The 22633-nt window shown below is 42.4% G+C and overlaps 1 protein-coding gene across 3 annotated transcripts in view; it reads left to right on the top strand.

Moving 5' to 3' along the window:
- EZR (ezrin) overlaps positions 1–22125 on the top strand; it is a 37864-nt gene extending 15739 nt beyond the window's left edge. For all 3 annotated transcript variants that reach the window (XM_075087831.1, XM_075087832.1, XM_075087830.1), the window contains exons 2-13: positions 2354–2437; positions 7357–7452; positions 8265–8539; positions 9361–9444; positions 10085–10231; positions 13410–13506; positions 16578–16741; positions 17699–17829; positions 18537–18697; positions 18989–19081; positions 20012–20263; positions 20602–22125. In XM_075087831.1, coding sequence (XP_074943932.1) covers positions 2375–2437; positions 7357–7452; positions 8265–8539; positions 9361–9444; positions 10085–10231; positions 13410–13506; positions 16578–16741; positions 17699–17829; positions 18537–18697; positions 18989–19081; positions 20012–20263; positions 20602–20766 — 1728 coding nt within the window. In that variant the 5' untranslated portion in view covers positions 2354–2374 and the 3' untranslated portion in view covers positions 20767–22125. The remainder of the gene's footprint in view (positions 1–2353; positions 2438–7356; positions 7453–8264; positions 8540–9360; positions 9445–10084; positions 10232–13409; positions 13507–16577; positions 16742–17698; positions 17830–18536; positions 18698–18988; positions 19082–20011; positions 20264–20601) is intronic.
- Positions 22126–22633: the final 508 nt, after the last annotated feature.

The raw sequence follows: 22633 nt of genomic DNA on the forward strand, positions 1-22633 counted from the left end.
ATTAGCCCAAGTTGTTCCCTCTTTTTCCTCCCCAATAATGTCTTGAATTGTTTGGCACCTTAGGTTTTGATTTAATCGTCTTGGCGCCATGGGGAGTTTCATGTGGTCTGAGCTGAATGACAAACTTACCTTCTCTCAGCCTAACAGACATCGGGGTTTCTTCAGACTGTCTAAACCAGGGTTTCAAGTGGGTTAAGCTCTGTTTGCCTGCTTCACTACCAGCTTCTCTGTGGCTAAAAGCTTGTGTGGAGTGGTTGTAGGACATCTGTTTAGAGACACTGTTAAAACCATTATGTTCTTCTTTAAATCAAGGCTAAGGTTTAATGTTGAGAGGTAAGAGGACTTAATATGGTAGGAAGGAGACTCAAAGGATTTCCCCAGGCAGTCATGGACTCGACATGACAGCTGCTTGAAGCCCTGTCTCTTCTTGCTCTGCCTGTTGTGTAGCCAGCAGTTTGTCTGTCTGAGGGCGCACCACGGAGTTCCTCTGTATCCTGCCCTGCTCAGCCCTTTGAGAACAGAGAAATTAACCTTTACCACATGCCCCAAGTGTCCTTGAAAGCTTTTAGATAACCAAGCAGTCATGTTCCTGCATGCTTTATGGCTTTAAATGATTGAAGTGGAAAGCAGATTACTTCAATTTTTGGTCTTAATACTAAAATCATTCTTAAAAGATGTAGCAGGTAGATAGCTTTACCACTTAGCTTGCTATGTAGCTGATCCTTTAGTAAGGAGTCTGTATCTAGAAAGGGTCTTGTAGGGAATATAGAGTACTCCCCTAGAAAAGGGAATTTACCTTTTGGTTTGTTTTTTTTTTGAACTGGCACATAACTGCTAAGGAGATAGAGTAAAAGATGAATGTATTAGTACTGACTGGAATTCTGTGCCCAGCCAACACCCTGCAGGTTTTCTGGTAAGGAGTGGGAAGCACATCCTTTCAAGTTCTTTAGCTTGTAAAGTAATACTTATTTTACACCCACTGTGGTGTTTCAGACAGAAGTGCAAATAACTTGCACAATACAAAACTGTGGATTATGAGCATATGTTTTCTTGAAGGGGGTAGAAAGGGATTAGAATATGATTAGGGATTTATTGTTGAGAGGGATTAAGCAACAGGAGCTTGTTAAGGTCACATCTTCAAATTGCAGTCTTGCTGTTCCTGAGAATTTGGTATCTGAATTTCCCCTCCCTTGGTACACTGGAAACCCTGTTTGGGAAACCTTTGGCTGTTAAGGCACAGGAAGAAAGCCTTGAGCATAATTCCATGCTCTGTTATGGATCCCAAATGCTACAGTATATATAAAATGTTGGGAAATTGTCATGAAATCTTACCTGCCTGTAGCTTACCTGTTGTCTGGCCTTGTTTTTACATGTCCGCTTTTTTTCCTCTTTTCTTTAAAATACCAAGCTACAAATCTAACTTGTTAGTAGAACTGTACTACACAATCATCCCAGTTTGGGGGTTTTTTATTTATTTTGGGGCTGTTGGGGTTTTTTACGACATAGTGTAATATTGCAAGCAATACAGTCTCCTGTAGTCAGAGCAGTTGGAGATAATCCTTTTCTGATTTGCCATTTTGCTGGTCCTTATGCTATTCCCTGCAAGCTTAGTTGGTTCTTTTGCCTCTTGATTAACGGCTAATAGACTTTTTCTAGTCATTAAACACTCTTGCCTTCTGCATACAGTAGTAACCTGTCTTGCAGTCTACTTCTGCCATTGCAGTAAACCTGGTGACGTCGTTTCTTCACTAACAGCAATAGCTTAGTGAACTCTTGCCCTGTAGTATCATTCAGTACCCATAACTGCTGTTTTTGTGTGCCAAGTAGATTTTTATGAGGGAAAGAATGAATGTTTATCAGGTTAATGCTGATTGCTTTGTAAGAATAATCTGCAGCCTTTTGCCTTTAAAACCTCAGATTAATTCCAGCTCTAATATAATTTAACTTCCATTTATAAGTCTTAAATTTAATTTAGTCATTAGGGCCTTCCGTAATCCAAAGGATGGCCTGCAGGCAGCTACGCTGTGTGCTCACAGGAGCCCTTATTCCAAGGGGATTTAGGCCTGAAAACAGTCAACTCTAAAATGCCCTCTCATTTAGCCAGAAGCAAAGTCCAATGCTGTGTTGAGTAGGAAAACCTACAGAGCGAACTGACAATAAGACAGCAAAGTCAGTGCCCCAGTAAAGTTTGCTGGTGTGATAACACAAATCTGTTCAGGGCTTAAGTGTGTATATTTTAGAGGTTACAGCAGTCCATCATGAACGGAGACTGTATTGTGCAGAGAGTACTGTGTTAACACTGAGAAATATCTCTCAATACATCTTAAACTATGCTTTTTGTTTTTCTCCTTAGATCAATGTTCGAGTTATTACTATGGATGCAGAGCTGGAGTTTGCCATTCAGCCAAACACTACAGGCAAACAGCTGTTTGACCAGGTCAGTGAAGGGTTGGTGTGGGCTCTTGTTGGAGTACATTTCAGACTACAGCATTTCCCTAAATGGATTCCAAACCTACCTTTCTTCTCTCCACCTCCTAATCAAAGGGCCCTGGTCTGAAGTAAGATCTGTAAATTCCACCACAGTAAAAGAAAAAAGCAAAAATCCTTGCAGGTATGTTATGTTCCAGTGAAACCTGTCTTCCTAGCAATGTTGGGTGATGCAAATGTCATAAGGGATCCAAAATGTCTAGACGGCATAGCTGGCATGTAAAAATGCACCTCTTGCTTTGAAATACAGCTTAGCTGTTATTATTTCTTAAGTTCTAAAGGTGAAATGTTATCTCTGTGCATAGAACTCTTCAGAATCATGTCGTCAGATGGCTGACAAAAGTGTAGGCAGTAGCTGCATTCCTTCAGAAGCTGGGTTTGAGGTAGCCGCTTGCCACAGGTGTTTGAGTTTGCCAGAGTGCTGGAAAACCAGATGAGTTTGTCATCTCCGTGCAGCAATTACAGCAACATGCCTTGTAAGAAGCCCCTGTGCAGCAGGATGGAGCAGAGACTTGTGCAGCCTGCCTCCAGGGGTTCCCAGGGAAGTGGAGGACATGACTAGCCAAGACTCTCCTCCATTACTGTTAGTCTTTCTGCTACTGCATTAACAATATATAGGCCTGTTTGAAGGTGGACCTACAAAGGTCAGATAAAGACAGCTCAGATAAACAAATAGCACTTTGTAGAACTTTATTATTCTTTTCTTAATTAGCTTGCTCTTATAAAACTGAAGCAAGGCCTAGGTTTCAGCAGGAAAAAAATAACTTACTGTTCTGGAATTTAAGAAAAAAAAGCTTGCTTCTAGCTGTTCCTACTGGAACCCTGGAAACTAAGAACTGATCTATGTAGACTTCAGTTACACAATATTAAGCTTTTTATGAAGTGTTACAGCAATTTCTTTGTACTTCTCCCCTTGTCCCCTGCTAGCCTTGATAGCAGAGGGTGCTTGAGCCTTAACTCAAGGAGGCAGAACTGGCCTACTTGAGAAATGTCTATTCCTTCTAAGCTTTTGTTGCTACAATTTCTCATTTCAGTGACTTAGCTTGAACTTTCTAGGCCTTAAGTCAACACTGCAGGGAGAAGTACTTAAGACAAAAACACCAAAAAGAAACAAACAAAAACCCCCAAAAAACCAAAACCAAACAAAACCCAAAACAACCTGAAAACCAGCAAAAACAAACACAAAAAACACCAAACCCCAACAAACAAAAAAAAAGTTAGTGGGTTCTTGGAGGGATTGAAAAGAGGAAACCAAATTATAATCACTGCAGAACTTCACAGTACAAAATAGAATACTACAAATTGTGTTTAGCATTAAATCTAACTTTTAATTCCTTCTGATTATTATTGATGTGGGATAAACATCAAGTATTCATTGACTGGAAATTTGGTGAAGTGCATATGAAACCAGCATTTTTATGGAATGAGCATTTGGTGTTTGACCTTCCGTTCACTGCTGATCACCCTCGCGTCAGGGTAACTTCCTCTCCCAGCCCCTTCCATGCTAATCCTGAAAACAGAGAACTCTGGTTTCATCTCTGAGGGTACAAAAATCCAAATGACTAAAAGCCAGGTTTTTAAAAGCAATGTCTTAGATCAGACAGTGTAAGTATGTCTTATATTCCTTACGACAAGGATTCAATAAGGGCTCCCCCTGCCCTCTTATATTCACTAATGTTTACATTGGTCAGGGTCATCTCTCTGGAAGAAGAGAAACTACTTTCTTGACCTCCAGCTGAGAGGCACAAAATCCTGAGAACATGGAAGACAGCAGGATGCTTCAGATCCAAGATACTTCTAGCTTGCTGGCTATAGGTAGTTCTGGATTTCCAAAGACTGCTTCTTGCAGCACTTATTGCAGTATTGGGATAGACTTACCACCTCATGAAGATTTGTTCTTTACATCCTATGGCGTGGGTTTACAACCCATGATTGGAAATTCTTATCCATAGTCCATACCTTGTTGGAGTGTAGGTCTGCACATTGAGGGAAGACTAAGGTAGAAGCATGTAGCACAAAACTGGGGAAGGTGAAGACTGTATGTTTAACTGCAATTATTCTGACATCCTCTCTTCACTTCTGCTGTGCAAGCCTTTTACTAAGCCCTTATCTCGGATGGAGTTTACACTCAGATAAAACCTAAGGAGGCAACAGGTTTTTGCAGGTATGGGGAGTGGCCCAACTTGAACTGCAGAATCACTGAGGGGGGGAAAAAGGGCGTTGAAGAAGCAAGCTATTTTTAAAAACCACAAGATGATTTCTTGGCCTGGTTGTCAGCTGGCAAAACTGCCAAACTGCTCCAGCAGAGCCCTTGTGCTTTAGGCTTTGCTAGCATAAGTGTATCCTGCATGCAAGGTGGATTATAACTCCCCTTTATAGAAAGGGGAAAACAGTGGAATCCTGTGAATATTGAGGTCAGCTCTACTCAAGCCAGACCTGTGCAATGTCTACACTACAGTGGTCTGTGGTGTCCTGAGAACCAACGCAGTGGGCTCTGCAGCTGGCTAGAGTACCTTCCAGGCAGTCGTGTGCCATCCTGGCCACGAGGAAAAGAGATTAAAATGGAAGAGTGTGTGTCACTGGTAGTTTTTCTGGGAGTGAATGCATTTCTGGGTGGAATGGGCAGGCTTAAGATTTGCTGCTTCATGCATTTGAGGAGCAGGGATGGGAGATGTCTCCCATCTTGAATATAATGCCTTGGTTCTTGGTTCTTCCTTGTTTTGCTGTGGAGGAAGTTTATAAACCATTTCCCAGAACATAGACCGAAACATTAATGTCTTTGTTCTTTGTATTGGAACCCAAATGGTTAAATTGTGAAGTTTAGCCTAACGCTTTCTCCTTCCTTGCCTTTAGGTTTTGGGAAGAACTTGAGGGGTCATAACTTCTGCAAGCTTTCTAACTTGATTTATAGAAAAATGTACTTTTTCTGTTGTAAGAGTCATCCAGAGATTATGACCTGATAACGGCTTGATTTATGCAAGTCTTTATTTTAACAAAATTGCAACACTTTTTTTTGTGCAACAGGAAGTACCGTGCTCAACATAACCCTGCTTTTCTGCTAGATTGGGTAAAGCCCAGCTCTGACCCTTCTAAAAATACATCTAGCTGTCAGAAAACTTGGCTTTCTGTGGTGAAACAATCCACTTTGGGGCAGGAGGGAAAAGGAATTTTAGTCAGATAAAGGCTGAAGTGTTTTCAGATCCCAGCTCTCTTAAAAAAGTCATGGGGTTTGGGGTTTTCTGTTGGGTTTGTTTTTTTTTTTTTTTAAATCTAAATCCTAGGTTGTTATAACTAGTTACTTTTGTCCCTGCTGAAGTAGAATATATAAACGATAGCCTACTGAGTACCACCCACAGTGTCTAGGTGTGAAGCTACCCCATTTCCTCAACTAGTAGGCACTAGGCACTGACCTTGTTATGTTTAAAAATTGTATTTGCTTAGTGACATTTTTCATACTACTATGCAATTCTCCTGGACTGCTTATATCACTAAGCTTTATAGATTGCCTGTTATTCAACAATGTCACACAAACAGTAATTCTCAGAGTGCTAATCGGGACCATGCATTTTTTCCCCATCTCCCTTACCAACCCTGGGACACTCTGGCTTCCAGGTACAGACTGCTGGCTTCTAGCTCACCAGTAAGAAAATTTAAGGGAAGCTACAGCAAAAACTAAGTATCCTAAAATCATTGTCTCTCTCAAGTCTGCTCTCCAGCCAGTGTCTCCAGTAATACTATAAATGGGGAGGGCCAAACAGATCCTTGGTTGAGATCTTAAACTTGTTGAAGGACATGTAACTACACCCTACGAAGTCACTTTCCTAACTTGCAAAGTGTTTTTAGAAAGCTCTTGCTTTCTACACAGTTCACCTCCCTCTGGTGATGCCCACATCACTTTTTGAGGGGCTACTCTGCAAATAACATCAAGGAAGTTATCCAGATACATATGTAGTGGATCTTTCCAGGTCTTGGTTCTGTCTAGAGCACAGCTTTACAGGTAGATGAGCTGGCAGCAAACTGCTGGGCTGTAAGAAGAAGTGGTCAAGAGTAGGTGGAGGTCAGGAGGTTGTTAGGCTATCTCCTCCATTGAGAAAAGGAACGTGTCCAAACAGGGCTCTTTTCACTCGTGTGACATCCAGCCAATGGATGGCATTTCTGGATCTTACCTCTGGTTAGTATTTACAATATATGAAATTAAATTTGTCCTAATACTGGGCCATCAATATATTTTCTCCTTCAAAACCAGCCTTTGTGGCAGTTTTAAAAAACAGAATACCCTTGACTGAGAATACTTGCAGCTTGTTTTAATTCTCAAAACTGCACAGGGAGCTTACTGCAGCAGCTGTACCAAGCATCCCTCAGTTGCTGCCTCCAGCCAAATAATCTTTGCTGACTGGCAGACAAGATCACTTGAGCCATTAGTACTGCTAACTAGTTCTAGTTAGTACTAACACCGTTACAGACCATCTCACTACAAGCTTTGGTGAGAGAAGTAACTTGTCTGCTTCACCAAGTAGTTTTAAGAAGGGCCAGTAGATAAAAGCGAGCAGAAGGCACTCAAGGTACCTGCTGCCAGTGTACCAATCTAGCAGTTGGTGGCCTGTCACTTGCCCCATTTGTCTCTTCCCATTACCCCAGATTCATCTTCTGCTAGGAACTGGGTGGGACAAGTAGCTAAGCCTGTGCCATTGCTGTCACCCATGATGGCAGCTGTATATCCTTGTCTGCAATGATGAAATTAAGAGAGGCCAGGTGAGTAGGTTTAGGCTGTTGCCTGGACCTGCAGGTGACATGGGACTTGAGAGGATACCTGGATCTCAAGTGAACTGTTACCTACAATAACTTTTTTTTTTAACCTTTCTGTTGCAGGTGGTTAAAACCATAGGTTTGCGAGAGGTGTGGTACTTTGGTCTTCAGTATGTGGACAATAAAGGATTCCAGACTTGGCTGAAGCTTGATAAAAAGGTAACAAACGTCAGGCTAATTGCTGAACAAAGGTTAAAGCTTACATGATTCCTGATGTGTTATTGGCTGCAACTTTATAAACCTTGTACCTGTTGTTGATTTGTTCCTTAATTCTTATAACTCCAGGATTATTTTTAGAGAAAACATGGGAACTGTTTGGGTGAGGTGTGGCATGGTGGAAATTGGCCCTTTCTCGTTGTGAACTGTAGAAAGATTTATAGCATTTGTCAGATGTACAGCAGCAGCTTGATATGGTACTTTGTTGGGTAGAAGCAGCTGTTCTTGCTGTTTCTGGAGGAACATTTTGGCTAGTGGTGGTTTTAGTCTCTGCTTGTGCAGGATCAGTTGTTGCACTAATCAGAAGGATAAGTCACTTCAAGGCTGGGCAGTTGTAACAGAGCACAGGTGCCTCTGAGGTGCTCTTGTTTGCAGACTTGCAATTCTTGTGAGGGTATGAACAGTTTTTCTCGATGGGGCAGTCAGTGGCTTACCTGTTTAATGATGGGGGGCTGTCCTCTGTCAAACATGTACAATACTGGATGGGTTTGCCATCTGATACAGAAGAGTAAATCATTCTCCAGTGACCAAGGTTTGCTGTGCAAGCAGAATTTTACTGGCTTAGTTGGAAAACATAATGTGTCTCCCCTGTGTTCTGATACCAGTAAGCAGCTGGAATTAAGGAATGCCAGTAATGAGTTGCCAGTCACTCGCCTCTTAAGGCAAATGCCCCAAATCCCTTTTTTTTGTGTGTAAAAACAATTTATCCTATTGTTTGCAACCCTGCTGAGTTGTGGTGTCACCTCTGTCCTCAGGTTTCTGCTCAAGAAATCAGAAAGGAGAATCCCCTCCAGTTCAAATTCCGCGCCAAGTTCTTCCCAGAGGATGTGTCTGAAGAGCTGATCCAGGACATCACGCAGAAGCTCTTCTTCTTGCAGGTGAAGGAAGCGATCCTCAGCGATGAGATCTACTGTCCACCTGAAACAGCAGTGCTTCTTGGCTCCTATGCTGTGCAGGCCAAATTTGGAGATTACAACAAAGATGTGCACAAGCCTGGATACCTCAACTCAGAGCGTCTGATCCCCCAAAGGTGAAGGAGTTGGTTGATGCGGTCTCCCTTTTTTTCGCGTGTTTTTTGTTTTTGGTGGTTTTTTGTTTGTTTTTTAAATCAAGAATTTGCATTCTAGCTAAATAGTCTCACTGAAAGCATAATTTTATTTTTTGTTAATTGAACTGTATGCATTTGGATTTTCTCCTTTTTTTAACTCTATCTGTCAAGGTATGTTTTTGTGCCCTCTCCTTGGGTTGGTTAGGGAGAGGAAGTATACTTTTGAAATCAGCTTTTATTCCCTAAACATTGCTGCCATGCTGGTAACTGGCACTATGAACATCTCCTCTTCAAGAAGAAAAGAGCAGCCTTGAGTCATGAATATGTCATTCCTGGAGAAGTTTGGGTTGTGTGTCCTTAATCCTAACATACAGTCCTAAAAATCCTGTACCTGGAAAGCATGTCTTGCCCACACGGGATAAGTGTATCTTATCAGACAAATGGCTTCTCTTTGTGCTTCCTGATGGCACTCTGCACAGTGGCTAATTTGAGGAATGACACCAGCTTTTGCTTTGCTTTAACCCTCTGGTGTCTGCAGTTTGCATGTAGTTCTTTTGCAGTGTTCTGCTCACTCCTCTCATGTCTCTGGTCAGTGACCAGAAAGGCTTTGCAGAGGTTTTTTGTTCATTCTGAATTACTCTGCTTCACAGAGTACATCTTTGGGCTGAGTAGGATCTTCCCGTTGGTTTCAGTAAGGCTTCATGCGTGGGACTGACTTTTCAGTAAGACTGTAGCAAAGACCCGCATCAATGGATGCTGCAGAACATGAAGTCTAATCTTGTTGTATTTATTTCTCTCTGTAGGGTGATGGACCAGCACAAACTCTCCAGAGAGCAGTGGGAAGAACGGATCCAGGTGTGGCACGCCGAACACAGTGGCATGCTCAAGTAAGTGTTTTGTGTTGGTCCCTAGGCCAGTCACTTTGTCACTGGTTGATTTCCTTCAGCTTGCAGCTCTACAACATGCTTTTGAAATTAGACTCCAAGAGTCCACCTGTGTGTGGGAACTCTTGGTGTATATTTTCTAGTCCAGTGTCAAATCACATGGTAAAACTCAGTTGGATTTTCAGAATTGTGCTGAGAACTTGCATGGCTTCCTGAAAACCCTGGACCAGTGTGACACTGGCACAGTGTGTCAGTGATGACTTTGAGTGGAAAAAAAAGTACAGGTGTGTGTCTAACCTTAAGTTCATTGAAGTTTTTTCATTGGCCGCTGGGCCATTTCAGATACTATACCTTTCCCACTGACTGTACCTTGAGACAAGGGTGAATGCTGGAGGAGATGAATGTTGCTAATTTTCTGTCTGGAAATACTAGGGCTTGGTAAATGGGAGTACTCTGTGTGTATTCGTAGGTGTAATATCGTAACTCCTAAAGTGAATGCCAAATGCTGAATGTTCAGTTTTAACTCTTGTGCTTGATGGGTTGGTTTACGGAAAGTTACTTGTTCCTCTTGAGGACTTTGTGCTTTCTGAGGTAGTCAGATAAACGAGAAGCTAACATCTGCTGTCCTTCTTGTCTCAACCAGGGAGAACGCCATGCTGGAATACCTGAAGATTGCTCAAGACCTGGAGATGTATGGAATCAACTACTTTGAAATCAAGAATAAGAAAGGAACTGACCTTTGGCTGGGGGTTGATGCCTTGGGGCTCAACATCTATGAAAAGGATGATAAGTAAGGCACCTTTTTTTTTTTTTTTAATCTTCTCTCTCCCCCCCAACAACTCTGATGTCCCAGAGTGAGGGCTGGTGTGGGAGCCAAGGGGCATTTCTCATTTACAAGATCAGGACAAAGCTTAGAACTTGCTCATGTTCCAGTTGTGGATCAGTAGGTGAAGTTGTGCTAGGAATTGAGCTTTCGTATCATTTATGCTTTCATGACTTTCCTGACCTCTCTGTAGCCTGACCTGCTAATGCTACCTACCATATAGAGAGATGTCGGTTGTACAATGCCATCTTGTAAATCATGCATGGTTGTAGAGCTGAACCCTGAACTAAAGAGCTTACCAAGCTTTTCATTGAGTCAGGTTGCCAGGTATGCCAGCAGTGGATACAACACAGGAACCCAGATATGCTAACATATCTGCAGAATGTTTGGACAACTAAGGCCATTCCCATAGTGAAAGTAATGATAGATGTGAGTACAACTGCCTGGTTTTGAAAAAGATTATGGGGTGGACATGAAACCAAAGCTGGATAACACCCAGAACCCCGGGAGGAGTTAACATATATAGTCGCCATGAACAAGGAACGAAATGAGATCTTGCTGAGGTATGCACAGTTTTAATCAGCCCTTCTGGTAAAGGCAGAGCCATTGTTAATTGGGTAGTAGGTGGGAAATGATAGACTACATCTATAAATAAAAGGTGAGAACAGCTGTGTCTAAGCCTGCTAGTATCTTCTAATACTCCACAATTGAAGGATTGAAGGGGAGTTAAAATAGACATTTTTTAGATGAAGTGTTGCCTTCTTTTCTCTCCTCCCCCTACACTCCAAGTCCTGGTTTCATGTCACTAATCTATTACAGACTATCATTGTAACACAGAAGGGATTTCACCTGTTCTACATCTTTGCCTCCAAAAGCTTTGAATACAACCCAAATATTAATTGGAACTCTCTGGAGTGTCTGTAAAGACGGCAAAGAGAAACGCAGTCTTTTCTGCAATGCTAATATGTGCTGTCACCCAGAAAACAAGGAGTGTCACTTGAAAGAAAAGTAGTTTCGCTCATGTAATACTTGAGTCTTGAATGACTAGTCTTGCTATGTAACCATGGCCACACAAACAGGTTTTTCGAGCTGCAGAAGCAGACAGAATATAGCCATTGAGTAAAGAGCTATCAGGAGCGTTTGCAAAACAAATACAGTGCTGGAAGAAACTGCTTGTTTCCGCTGTAACTCTTGCTGCTATGTAATTAAGTCCCTGAGCAGATACGGGGACTAGAAAAATAGTAATGTATACCTCGCCTCTGGTTTGTACGTGCAAAACTTGGGGACAGGGGCAAAGGTGAAAAAGCAAAGATCTCACTGTTGAAGTTCAACCTGAGGAAAATGAGACCATGCTATAGGTGTGCCAGCCTCTATACTGCAGTGTGTTTCAGTGCCCCGCTTCTAGGTATTTTCAAGCTCTTTTTTTTTTTTTTTCCTGTGTTAGGGGAGAATCTGCAATAGAACCTATTAATAAAAGTTAACTATTTTAGTTGCCCATCATACTGTATTATTTAGGGCTGAAACACTTAAGCTAATATGACAGAGGCTAGAGTAATTAATCATGTCTAATGAAATAATTTTCTTTACAGTTCTTACTTAATGTTACACACACACTATTGCATAATCTTGCAGTTGAGTTAAAGGTTAGGGAACGGTACGTTCCAAAGAGGCTGTATTTTATTCTTTATGTCTGATTTCAACCAAAGCAAGTGGTTTGTTGGTTACTTTTTTTTTTTTTAATGCTTGGGCCCAGGAAAATCATGCTCTGTAGTAGCTTTCCACCTCTGCGACAACGAGTCAAATTCCTCCAAAATTGCCAGCTTTTTTCCTTAACCGATGAGCCCCATAGAAAGGATTCTTACAGAGTTCAAGTGGTTCACTGTGGTGATAGACATTTCTCTAAGTGCTAAACCTTAAGTACTTGTGTCTTCAAACCAAACTAGAACTACTTGTCAGCATTTTGGTGTGTGTCAGAGACACATATTTGTAGGGGTCAGAGAATAAGAGGATTGCTTGTTGGTATCATCATTTATGTAAGAACAATTCTTAATAATTAACTGCTATCTCTAGAGCATATAGCCTCCCTTGATAAGAGAAGACTGAAATAATAATAATGTGATATTAAACATGAAATTTGAAATATTTGGTTGGGGGGGTCATTAAAGGAATTAGTCAAATATGTAAGTCCTTGTAATATTAGAACTTGCTGCAGAGCTTGGGCAGGTATGTAAGGGTAAAGTACTGGAGTGGCTTGGAAGGATTTGATCTCATTAATAACTTGATGGTTTTTATATGCAAGAGTCGGGAAAAATCAAAGCAGAGGGAAAAATCAAATGATTAGTGAAGTAGAAGTAATTTTAAACTAAACAGCACACCTGAGCTCCTAAGCAGGGAGGAAGAGCTGGGAGTCTGAGTCTTGCCCCTTGCTTCCTAGGGCACTTTCTAATAGGAGAGCGCCACGTGGCACAGCTCGTTGCACAGCCAGCGTCTAAAGCTCTGCTTCATGACTAGTGGGATGGGCTGAACGAGCAGTTAGCATGGAAGGGAAGAACAGGGCTGTTTGTTACTAGCCTTGCCTGTAATCTAGGGGAGGAAACAGAAGACAAGAAATCTGCTTCTACCAACTGTGTTTGTGCCTGCCCAGCACTTCAGAAGTGAAGGCAGCATGGGCGTGACTGGGCTAGCTGTAACACAGCGGGGTAGGCTTTTCTGTGGGTGCTAGATGGTGTGAGGAGCAGCTGAGTTACTTTGCCTTGTGCCTCCCCTGATGTATGAGAAGCCTCCTGGAAGCACAGCACGTATACCTGAAGTTGCACACTGCAGATTTTAGGCCCAGATTTCAAAGAAATGAACTTAATGTAGGTGTTTGGTAAAGCTGAGTGTGTGGATTTGGTAGAGACCATCCCTGTTGCATAGCCAAAGGGCAGAAGAGTGGCTGACCAAAATGAGAGGAGACCCTGTAAGGGAGGTGACTGGGCTTCTTTCCCTACTCCCTGTGGGTTTTTGGTTCAACTACTGTCTTCTCTTTGTTGGGAGAGCTGTGTGAACTGTTGCATCCCACTGAGTCTGTGTGTTAGAAGCAATGGGGGGGTGGTGGGGGAATGTTCATTGCCACATCTCTTAAAAATATTTCTCTTCTTTCTAGATTGACTCCAAAGATTGGGTTCCCCTGGAGTGAAATCAGAAACATCTCCTTCAATGACAAGAAGTTTGTTATAAAGCCTATAGACAAGAAGGCACCAGTAAGTATATCTAGAATGGATTCCTGGGTACTGTATTTGAACAACTAATACTGTTTCATCTCAAAATAAAGTAGTCTATGGAGATGAGAAAGCTGCAGATATTCTAGAGGCAAAATAAGCCTTAGTATTCAGGGTGTACTTAGAGCCCTCTGTTTTTCTGTGCAGCATAAATAAAGGGCTTATCATGGTGTCTAACCCAGAGAAAGACAAAAGATTTTACAACTGCGGAGTCCTTTTTTCTTTCTAGCAAACTAGGTAGCCTTATGCTTAAATCTGAGATTTCTTCACTAGTTCTGTGAGTCTTCTGTGTAGCCAGATTATACTGAGACTAGTCCTCTCCTCATTTCTTTCAATGTTTTTGTTGTTAGCTTAAGAAAAAAAAAATTCAAACGCTACTGCAAAGCCACGTGGATACATATGGCTCCTGTCTTAATGCTCCCTGCTCGCTTCCATGCTACTGAAAGAGTAAAAGCCAATTAAGGACCATGGAGTTCACTGACCTTGAATACTAGGGTAAATGGCAAGGGTATGATTTCTGTGGAGAACTGAAATGTAGTTACCTGAGAATGTTGCTTTTCAATACTTAGAAACATGGTTTTGGAGTTATTTTATTGAAGAATTAGCAACTTACTTTGACCTGTTGAGAACTGAAGTGGAATAACTGGTATAGGTGGATCTCATTCTGTCAGTCTTGTGAAACTATTGGAATAGTTGAGAAAGGCCTCCTCTTCTTCTCTTCCCCCACCCAGTACCTGGCCTTGGTGGGTAAGTACAGCCCTGAGAAGTAATAAGCAGTTCGGCTTTGGCAAAGGGTGATGGCTTATAAATCTCTTTAACGGAAAAAGATCCTCCCAGTAATTTAAAGGATACTAATGCACAGTGTACTGCGGGGCTTCCCTCCACATAACAACCTGAGTTTGCGGGGAGAGGAGCTTCTTGATGTGATGCCTTTAGTGAAAGCCAGCAAAACTCCACAGAGAGAGAAAGCTGCTCTCTGTCTGGCATTCTTGTCTGAAAAGAAGAGCCTCTTGGACATGTTGCACACATTGCAAAATATTAATCTCCTGTTTATGGACCACAGCTTTCCATCTACTCCCCAACAGTAAATCTGACTGAGTTTGAAATGGGAGACTTGCAACAGGCTGATGCAGAAAGGTGGTAACATTGAAAACCTCAGCTATGTTTCTTCCCTCTGTCTCAATTGTCCTTTTCGCTCTGCGTGGTGGTATGTTTAAAGCTATGTGTGAAAGAAGAGTTTATCTGGATGCTAATTCTGAGTGTTCAGGAAGTTCTCTGGATCTTTTCTCCTTTTAAATGGGCAAGTATTATAACTACAGCAAAATACTCAGCCCACCCAAGATGTGCGTTGGAAGCTCCCCTTTAATTTGGGGGATTCTAAGTGTCAGTGTTTAAACGGACACTAAAGTAATGGGTAGAGCTCTGCGGCACCTTGCCCAGAATAATAAGCTTTTTAATTTGTAGGCCTGTCTGCCCACATACCCTAACATCTTCAGCACATTATCTTTAAAATATCAAGCTGCGATGCTCCTAGTTGTGCAAGCCAGGGGGAGGCTGGGGATGAAGAAAGGAGGGGATTCTTTTATGTTCTTACGTGAATGTTTTGAACCTTGGTTAGGGCTTTAAATTACAATGTCCATGCTCTCAGTATTTACTGACCTTGCCTCAGGACAGGACCTGTTCATCACAAGGTGCACAAACTGTTTTTAAAATTACTTGTCAGAAATAGGAGGTCAGATGAATACCTTACAGTTGCAGTTAGCAGTATCAGACCTGTGCGGCTCAGAATGGCTCTGGCAAGATTTAGTGCGGAAGCACCACACACTGCACTGACAGCCCCTTTTGCTGTTAGTATGTGAATTAGGAAAAGGCATTGAAGAAAATTAGTCTCTGTCAGCATATTCATATTCATCTTAATAGTGCTTGGAGAGCTTTTCATGGCTTCTAGTGTGACTTCTAGTTTTCCCTGAGATAGCCACAACTTGTGCTTCTGAGCTCAGGCAATTAAAAACATGATCACAGCTGCCATGCAAATCATAGAGCCCCCCATGCCCCGTCTCAGTTCCACCTCTTGCTAACAGTGAGGCAGTCCACAGGAGGGTGATTCAAGGAACGTTTACTGGTTTACAGTGGTAGCGTGGCAGCTTGCCCCCTGCCCATATCACCATCCACGTAGTATACAAAAAAGTTCACAAAGACGCAGAGTTTGTCTGCTAGGTTCAGACTGCATTGTAAACATGTATGGTTGTGGACTCAGAGGAATCATCAGGCAGGTAATGAACTCGGCCCTCCGTATCCCTTTCTTAGCAGATTTACTTCTAGAAGATCCAGTCTAGTGAATAGTTTCTGTAAAACACTGGTTATAACACAGGTAGTAAGAAATTTGGGGCTGTTCTTTTTGCAGAACTAGAAACTTTAGAATATCTGGTTTTGTTACTGCCTGCAACCCAATATTAAAAAAAAAAAAAAAAAGCGCTTTCATTTGCCACTTCTGTAACAGCCCAGTTCAACCTAACTAGGAAATGCCATGGAGAGGAAAGAATATTGGAAGGTATTTCTTCTCTTTCTCTGAAAACACAAAGATGGTGCCTTGAATATTGATTCAAATAGATCAGGAATTTTTACAAAATTACTTTAATAGTCTGCAATACATCTTAAATTTCATGCTTTATCCTTCAGTCACAACTGTGCAAAGTTAAAAACTAATTATTCAATACTAGAGGTCTGTGAGTTGCCCAGATGGTTACCTGCTAACCCAGACTCTTCTGCAATGTTTCCAGACTCCACAGTGTCTCTGAATAGAGATTGTTAATTTTCTCTAAAAGATACTTTTTCTAGAAGAGTAACTTGTCAATTCTATGTAGACTTTAAATGGAGAATATAAATAACAATTGGTTTGGCTTCAGATATTGGCAGTCCCTGCTGTTATATTTAAATGGCCTCTGTATGTGTCTCGATTACAGTTAAATTAGCGGCAACATGATCTGTCTGCAGCTAGCTGCGATAAGAGGAGGTGTGCTCAGAGAGCTGACTGCGTGGTGTCTCTCTTCTAGGACTTTGTGTTTTACGCCCCTCGCCTGAGAATTAACAAGAGGATCCTGCAGCTCTGCATGGGCAACCATGAACTGTATATGCGGCGCAGGAAGCCTGACACCATTGAGGTGCAACAGATGAAAGCCCAGGCCCGAGAGGAGAAGCACCAGAAACAACTGGAAAGGTGGGCTTGAGTACAGACAGCAGGGCTGGGGTGGCAGAAATGACGCCAAGCTGCCAGGCTTCGGCAGGCAGCTGTGCCTGCCAGGCAGCGGTGGGTAACGTGGGCTTCACTTAGGCAAGGCCAAGAGCTGTCCCTCATTTGTAAGGCACTTGTGTGGCCCTAGAGCTCCAGCTTATGGGGGTGGACTTCGGACGTCCTACGGCAGGACTGTAAGCATCACTGTTCTGGCTCAGACCTGTGGCCATGTAGTCCGTTGTCCTGTTTGCAGTCTTGGCAGCTGCAAGGAAGTGTGCAAGTAAAGGCACAGTGGGCTCTTGTGTGGTTGCGCACACCTAGAGAGGGGTTCTCCTGACTCCTGAGCCATGGGACCGCGTTTATGTGTTGGACCATAGGATGGTTGGGAGTAAGGGAGAAATCTTTACAGGGAGCATGTCTGTACACTTTGAAGAGAGGAAAGGGGACTGGGAGACTTCTTACAGGCAAGGAGAAAGGATTAGCAATTCCATTGGACTTCTGCCACTGGCTGCAGGTTGCTTGTGATTCAAGAAATCATGTTGCTCTTCTCCTGTGTGTGTGGCTTGTTTTGTCTTAATTCCCTCCGTGCTCTTGTTTTCAAACCTCCTTGACTTCCTTTATGATAGAAGTAACAAAGTTAAATCTCCTCTGTTGTGCAGTACAGAGTCCTGGTCTCTCTCTGCATCTAGTGGCTATTTGGTGTGTTAAATTTCTGACGTGGGCAACAAAAATATAAATACTTTTATGAAATGGGGTATCCAAAGCTGAGCAAAAATTCCAAAGTGATGAAGGAACAGGCTATGCATATTTCTGTCTTCTGGCTCTCATTTTGTGGCAGTCACTTGCCCTTGAACTGCCTGGAGACGTGCCCAGCCAACTTTCTTGGCCTTGCTGTAGCTTAGATCTGAAGTGCCCTTCAAGCATGAAATCTGTTTCTAACAGGCAACAACTAGAAAATGAAAAGAAGAAGAGGGAGACAATTGAGAAGGAGAAAGAGCAAATGCTGAAGGAGAAGGAGGAGCTGCTGGTGAGGCTACAAGAGTATGAGGTGAAGACTCAGAAGGCAGAGAAAGGTAATGTACTTGTACTGGCTGACCGGGTCACGTGTGTTGTGCTCCATTAGAAGGGTCATATGGGTCGCTGCCTACACCTAGCTAACACCTGGTGACACTGGGATCTCTTGGCAAAGCTTACTACTGTCTACCTGTATGGATTAATACACACATGTGCACGCACTGCTGAGATCATCCAAAGCATGAAGGTAGCATAAAATCTGCTAATCGTATGTGGGAACTGAAGGGCACAGACTCTGTTTTCCCTTATTAACAAGAGGGTTTTAGTAGTATAGCTTCTTCCAGAGTGAGCAAGAGTTCAGCTCGCAAGTACTTTTTACTTAACCCCTAACAGAAAAAGTACTTCGGGAACAAGCCTTTCTAGTGAAATGGAAGCTTCTGTTTCAATGCACAGATGAACAGATTGGAGGCAGCAACATCTGGTCCTTGCAGTGAACTGTCAATTAATGGCAGCAGAATGACATCAGTGTACAGACTTCAGTGCAAATATCTGGCAGAAGATTTAATGATAACGTGCAGCTGACTACTACTGAGTTCAGTTACTTGATGTGTTATGCAAATAACCACTTTGAGGCGTGCAGTGAAGAGATATTGCAAGCTGGAGTCCAGTGCTTGTCCTGACCTCTGCAGTTACCTAAGAGACCATCTGTAGTCCCTTTGCTTTGACCAGGCTTGTGGACTAACTGCATTGATCTGTATTTTATCAGAGCTCTCAGATCAGATCCAAAGAGCCATTCAGCTGGAGGAGGAAAGGAGACGAGCCCAGGAGGAAGCAGAACGCTTGGAAGCCGATCGTTTGGCTGCTCTGCAAGCCAAGGAAGAGCTGGAGAGACAAACTATAGACCAGATGAAGAGCCAGGAACAGCTGGTAAGACCCAGTCATTTTGAGGATAAGATATACAGGCATGTTACTGTGCCCTTTGAGTAAGGCAAAGCCTTGTTCTCTGGGGAAAAACAGTGCAGTGAACATGAGACCATGCAATAGCATCATTGTGGCACTGGTTTCTATCATAAGCAATCTACTTCTTGTTCTTAATTTCCTATTCAGTCTTCATTACAGTGGAGTATAACAGTTGGGTCTTTTCTCAGTCAACAGTATTTCAGTGTTCTGTTTGGTTTTTTTAAGAGTCCTTATAATTCCAGTTTTATTATTCAACAGGCTACAGAGCTTGCAGAGTATACAGCCAAGATTGCACTTCTTGAAGAGGCAAGGAAGCGTAAAGAGAGCGAGGTTGAAGAGTGGCAAATCAGAGTGAGTATCTCTGTTCTACAAAGTTGCTCTGAAGTTCTACACTCGAGCAGAGCGTACCGCAGTGCTTAGCCTGGTATGACTTCTCTAAACATGTGGAGACAAACATGCGTACACCAGCAGAGGAGGGGGGAGACTTGCGATGAATACGCAATATGCCTGCAAAACACCTTCCTTTCGACAAGCCTTCAGTCAGAATTTTAAATGGAAGCCTGTGTAAAACCTAAAAATGTCTTCTCATCTTGGAGCCAGGGAGGGGAAGGGGTGCATGTATAAACAGTGCATTTAATCCATGATGTAAACACTACATCAGTCAAGAGAAGATGCTGTAAATGCAGCCACGCCACAGGTACTGGTCTTGAGGAGTGTGTGCTGTTGTCAGTGGCTTCCTGGTACATGGGTCGAGAGACTTGAGTAATTTGATGCACTAAACCCAAAAATAAACCATGCAAGGCTCGGAGTGCCTGGTGCTCCCAGTGCCCTCTAACTCGTGCTGCAGACCACACAGGAGGGCAGAGCCACTGAAGCAGCAAGGAAGCTGACTGCCCAGTGCATAATTGCATTAAAAATGCCAATGCGGACATCTAGTTCTTGCTCCATGGAACCCATATTTACAACCTACAGCTGTTAAAATGGAGAACAGGATGAAGATAACTGTAATGTCCCATGGAACTATTTTTCCTAGAGTGTGTTTTATTGGAAGAAGATTCTTTGTTTGGATCCCCTTTGCATTACACCGTGGATGATGACAGCATCACCAGGTAGGGGGCGGAAACATTCTGCGTGCGACTGAAACAGTCTGCAGAGATTTAATTCCCTCTTTCTTGCTTTTCATTGTAGATCGACAAAACTGGAAAGATAAGCATTGAAATGTTCGTTATCTGGTTTAAAGCAAGAAATGCATTAAAATGTTTTGCATTCTTTTTCCCAAAGGCGAAGGAAGCCCAGGAGGATCTGGTGAAGACAAAGGAGGAGCTACACCTGGTGATGACTGCTCCGCCTCCGCCCCCGCCGCCTGTCTATGAGCCAGTGAACTACCACGTCCAGGATAACTTGCAAGACGAAGGATCTGAGTACTCTGCCTACAGCGCAGAGTTCTCCAGCGAGGGGATCAGGAATGACCGCAATGAGGAGAAACGCATTACTGAAGCAGAGAAGAATGAACGTGTACAGAGGCAACTGAGGGTAAGAAAATGTTTAGAGGAGGAGTAGTAATGAAACAAATCGTTCCTGGAAAATAGATAATTTTAACCACTTGGTTAAGCACACAATGCACAACAGTTTCTCATTTACAGTTCCCGTAGGCAGTTTGAATTAAAGACAAGGTATATAAAGATTATACTCATTGCTCAGGCTTTGAGATTACTTACATCATCCATAGTGTTTATGGAAAGCATATGCTGTGTCCATATCACTGATCTGTCCAGCCATCTAACAACTGTCAGCTCTCACCAAAGAACACCATTGTCACGAACTAAAAGCTTCTCGTGTATAATCTATATTTGATGTTCTCTATATTGCAGGCACTGACAGATGAGCTGGCCCAGGCTAGAGATGAAAATAAGAGGACCCACAATGATATTATCCACTCAGAGAACATGCGACAGGGACGTGACAAGTACAAGACGCTGCGGCAGATCCGGCAAGGCAACACTAAGCAGAGAATTGATGAGTTTGAGGCAATGTAACAATGCTTATAACAAGAAAGCAGGACTGTGGGAAAAGCAGATCTTAATGCTGTGTTCTTGTTTTGGGTCTTTTTTTGTTGTTGTTCTGTTGTTTGGTGTCCCCCCCTCCCCGAGGGGAGGGGTCACTGTATGACATTTTAACAAATGTTCTCTAAACCCTGAGGTGGTTGAATCTCCCTTTTATTCCATACCTTCTATTAAATTTGGTATAGTGAAAAACTCATTGCACCACTGGTCCTTGGTAACTTGCTCATGCCTTTGTGTAGTGCCAAAAGGCCTTAAGTCACATCTCTGTTTAAGCAAGACAAATTTTAATAGGCTGTGCTTCTAGTTGAAGATACATGTCCTGTGCAGGTGCTGGATTCAGTTTGGTCTAAAAATAAGCAACTGTGGGTGAATTTTGTGCCATATGTCTTTGTATTACTAGTTACAGTGTAAAGTCTAACAGCTGAAAAGAGAGGCTGTAGAACTCAGGATTTGCAAACACCTGTGCATATGCGCGTACATGCGTGCACTGGTGATTTTACACCCTAGTTTTTGTCTTGGTCTTGATGCCCACCTTCCCCGACCCACCCCCCTCCCAGGAAAAAAAACCCACCAACACCCAAAAAACTGACAGCACCTCAGAACTACATTGTGTAGAAATGAAGCTTTTTCTGGTTGCTGTTCTCAACTGGGGAAATTCTACAGTGATGGCTCGGAAGTGTGGCATAGGGACACTGATACCTTCCTCACATAATAAGTAGGCAAATGCTCTGTTGGAATCTAACACACTACTGTGTTGCACTCCAGCTTCATTACTGATCAGTTATAGTGTAGTATTTATATATATATATAAAATGCAAACTAGTTTAAAGGGAAATAGTTTTGCTCTGTATATTTTGTTACTTTTCAGATTTGATAAGACTTGCATCTGTAAAAATGCCTAAACAACACTGTAGCCTGATACAGTGCAGCTGATTAATTGCTATAAAGCATTATTTGTAAAGATAATTTTTTTACTTAATGAAAATTGTTATATGTACACATGATCCAATATATACAATTTTACTGCACCTATTTTTCTAACAAATTTTCTAATTTTTTAAAATGTTTGATTTAAGGTTTCAGACTCCAAAGATGAAGGGACTGCTTGTTTATATCACAGTTGTATTCTCTCTAAAGAGAGCATTTCTGTGACCATTCCTTCCCCACTAATCTTCCCCCTTCCTTGAAAATCTGTTAAAGTGAGATACAGTATGTTGTCAGCTCTTCTCTTCCATTTACGACACCTATGCTGCTTTATACTTGAGTTGAATCTTGTGTGGTTTTTTATTTGCAGCAGCAACCATCTAAATAAAAGATCTGCAAAGTAACAAAGGACTCGGAGTCAAGCATTTCTTGTGTGGGGTGTGTTCTGTGTAAAGTGTGCTACCACTCCCTTAGTTCCTGAGCTTAGCATATGAATCCCTGTGTCTTTAAGTCCTTCAAAGCCACATTGACCTGGAAGGGAAGAAAGGAGAATGCTTGCTGTAAAAACTAGTGTGACCATCTTCACCTGAGTCCCAGCAAAGAGGGATATAACAGCGGCACTAGCTGTATACATGAAGCTTCTGCTGACTGTAACACTACATCTGAAGCAAAGTGAACTGACAGGGTAGTTGGGCCTTAAGCTTGCATTTCCACCAGTTCACGTGAAAAAATAGCTAAACTCTTGTCCTGTCTGATCCATATGGCATACAGCACTTGTTAATACTGTCTTACATCGGCAGCTGGTAAGAAAAAGGAACTTCTTCCAACTGTATTTATCTATTAGCTGTTGTCCCACACTCCTGCTGAGGCAGAATTCATACATTTACCTGGTTTTAAGCACAATGATACAGCCCAT

The sequence above is a fragment of the Phalacrocorax aristotelis genome, chromosome 3 (genome assembly GCF_949628215.1).
Source record: "Phalacrocorax aristotelis chromosome 3, bGulAri2.1, whole genome shotgun sequence".
NCBI lineage: Eukaryota > Metazoa > Chordata > Aves > Suliformes > Phalacrocoracidae > Phalacrocorax > Phalacrocorax aristotelis.